General features: G+C 45.6%; 1 protein-coding gene across 1 annotated transcript in view; it reads left to right on the forward strand.

Moving 5' to 3' along the window:
* Positions 1 to 2,353, forward strand: part of CACNA1S (calcium voltage-gated channel subunit alpha1 S) — a 68,601-nt gene that overhangs the window by 21,702 nt on the left and 44,546 nt on the right. The window contains 1 exon segment of the mRNA XM_012806611.1: positions 1,025 to 1,128. Coding sequence (XP_012662065.1) covers positions 1,025 to 1,128 — 104 coding nt within the window.

Genomic DNA, 2,353 nt, shown 5'->3' on the forward strand with positions numbered 1-2,353 from the left:
GCCACAAAACCTGGCCATTTTTTGGTTGCAGCCATCATTATTGTTTGGTGGGCCCGGGTTGGGGATTCGAACCCGCCACCTTAGGTGTATGTGGCTGGCACCTTAGCCGCTTGAGCCACAGGCGTAGAGCCGATATTCGTTTTCTTATCTATAAAATAATACTGTCTACATCATAGCGCTAGTGGGAGGATTAACTGAATTACAACTGTGCCTGGCATATAGTCAATACTATATGAGAGTATATCACTTATTTGGTGTTTGGAAGAGCTCGGTTACATTTCTTAGTTTATTTTCCAATGAGGCATCGCTTCCATGTTACAGATAAGCAAACTGAGGTTCAGAGAGATTAAGTCACTTGCCTATGGTTATGAGGTTAGCAAACAGCAGAGCCAAGAATTAAACTCTAATCCATCTGGCTCCAACCCAGAAATCTTAATCACAGTATGACACGGTCTATGGAGGGAAAATTGTAAAGCTGTCAAATGCTTTGCAAATATAAAGGATTAGTATAAATATTTCTTGTAAATGCATGTTAGGGGAACAAATTATTAAAATGTCAAAGGGCTGTCACGTGTGTTATTTCACCTCCGTTACAAGTCTACAAGGAGAGAGAGCATTTATCAGTATTGCCATTAGATGGATGGGAATACTGCTCAAACACGTCAGGTGACTTGTCCAGTGTCACAGAGCTTGTTCATTTCAAAACATCTTAGCTGTAAAGCAGTCAACTGGATGTAGCATCCAAGAGAATGTTGGGGAAGCAGCTGAGAGACACCCTTGGTTGGAGAGCAAAATGGGCAGTTCTTGCCTGGGCCAGGTAGACAGTCGCCCAGGCCCTCCTTCAGAGGGTCATTCCAGCCCAGCTCTTAGGTCATCAGGCTGGAAAAAAGAAAATCACCTCACTGGTCCCAAGTGGCTTCTCTCCATGTCCCCCAGGGTCAGGTAGAATCTGATGGGCAGACTCAATAAAAGGGACCTGTGCTTTCAAGTCAGAGTATGAGCCTCACGCTTCTGTCTGGACCAGGTCAATGATGCCATCGGGAACGAGTGGCCCTGGATCTATTTTGTCACCCTCATTCTGCTAGGATCCTTCTTCATCCTCAACCTGGTGTTGGGTGTCCTGAGTGGGTAAGAAAGTTCAAGGGCAGCTCGGAGGAGAGGGAGGAAGAGAAGAGGGGGAAAGGGAGGAAAGAAGAGGAGAAGAAAAAGAGGGGGGAGAGGAAGGAGGGGCAGGGGAAGAGGAGGAGGAAGGAGTGGAGCAGGGCAGCAGGTGTGGGTCGAGACCTTGGCTCCATCCCTGGGTTCCCTTCAGCCCAATGCGGACAAAGAGCACTTCTTTCCCCGTTAGCAAGGAAGAGGTAGAAGAGGAGACAGGAGCCCTTCAATTATTCAGTGTCCTTCCTTCCCCCTGACACTCCCCCATACTTGCTCCCTTCTGTCCCTCTGCATTGGCGCTCCTTCTGAGTGAATCCCAGGGACTCCAGCCCCCTGCCCCTGGGTGTGCCAAGGGGACGCTCAGCAGGAAGAGGCAGCACAGCATTCTGGTCTAGCACAGAGGCTCAGAGCTAGATGGCCACGCTTCAATCCCTGCACTGCTACTTGGTGGCTGCGTGACCTTAACCTCACTACCTAACTTCTCCATGCCTCAGTCTCCACAGTTGTCAAATCGAAATTCTTTTAGTACCTATTTCATAGGGCTGTCATGAGGCTTAAATGAGTTAATACATAAGGTCATTAAAACAGAGTCCAGCACATAGTAAGCACTAAGAACTGATGGTCATTATTCAAGAGACTTGTTCTTCCAGGAGAGCTGTGCTGTGGTTCCTCCACCCACCCAGCCATAGTGGTGAATCCGGGCCCACCCCAGAAGCTTCCCTCCATGTAGTCTGTAGACACAATTCAGAGGTCTGTGCATTTGCATAGGAAAAACTTATCTTGATTTCTATTGCTTTATCTGAACTTTAGTGTTTCCTTTAATGTAAGTGAACATAGGTAATAAACCACAGTGCTATTAACAGTGCCTATGACTTGTCCTGAGAGAAATCGCATGCCATATTACAGTTGTTGCAAATATTATTTATACTCACTACCATGTACTTTGAAATTATGATAGCTATTAGATCTGCACCTAGATCTTGCTGATGAATGAGTTAATGAAAAAAACATGTTTTACTCTGTAACAACTTTTTTGTTTGTATTTCAATAACTATATTTTAATACACAGCCATGCACCACATGTTAGCATTTCAGTCAATGACAGGCCGCATGTAAAACAATGGTCCCATGAGATTGTAATGGAACTGAAAAATCCCTATCACCTACTGATTTGTGTTACAACTGGAATATTCAGCAC

The sequence above is a fragment of the Otolemur garnettii genome, unplaced genomic scaffold (assembly GCF_000181295.1).
Source record: "Otolemur garnettii isolate 467f Iridium unplaced genomic scaffold, OtoGar3 scaffold00055, whole genome shotgun sequence".
NCBI classification, from domain to species: Eukaryota; Metazoa; Chordata; class Mammalia; order Primates; family Galagidae; genus Otolemur; species Otolemur garnettii.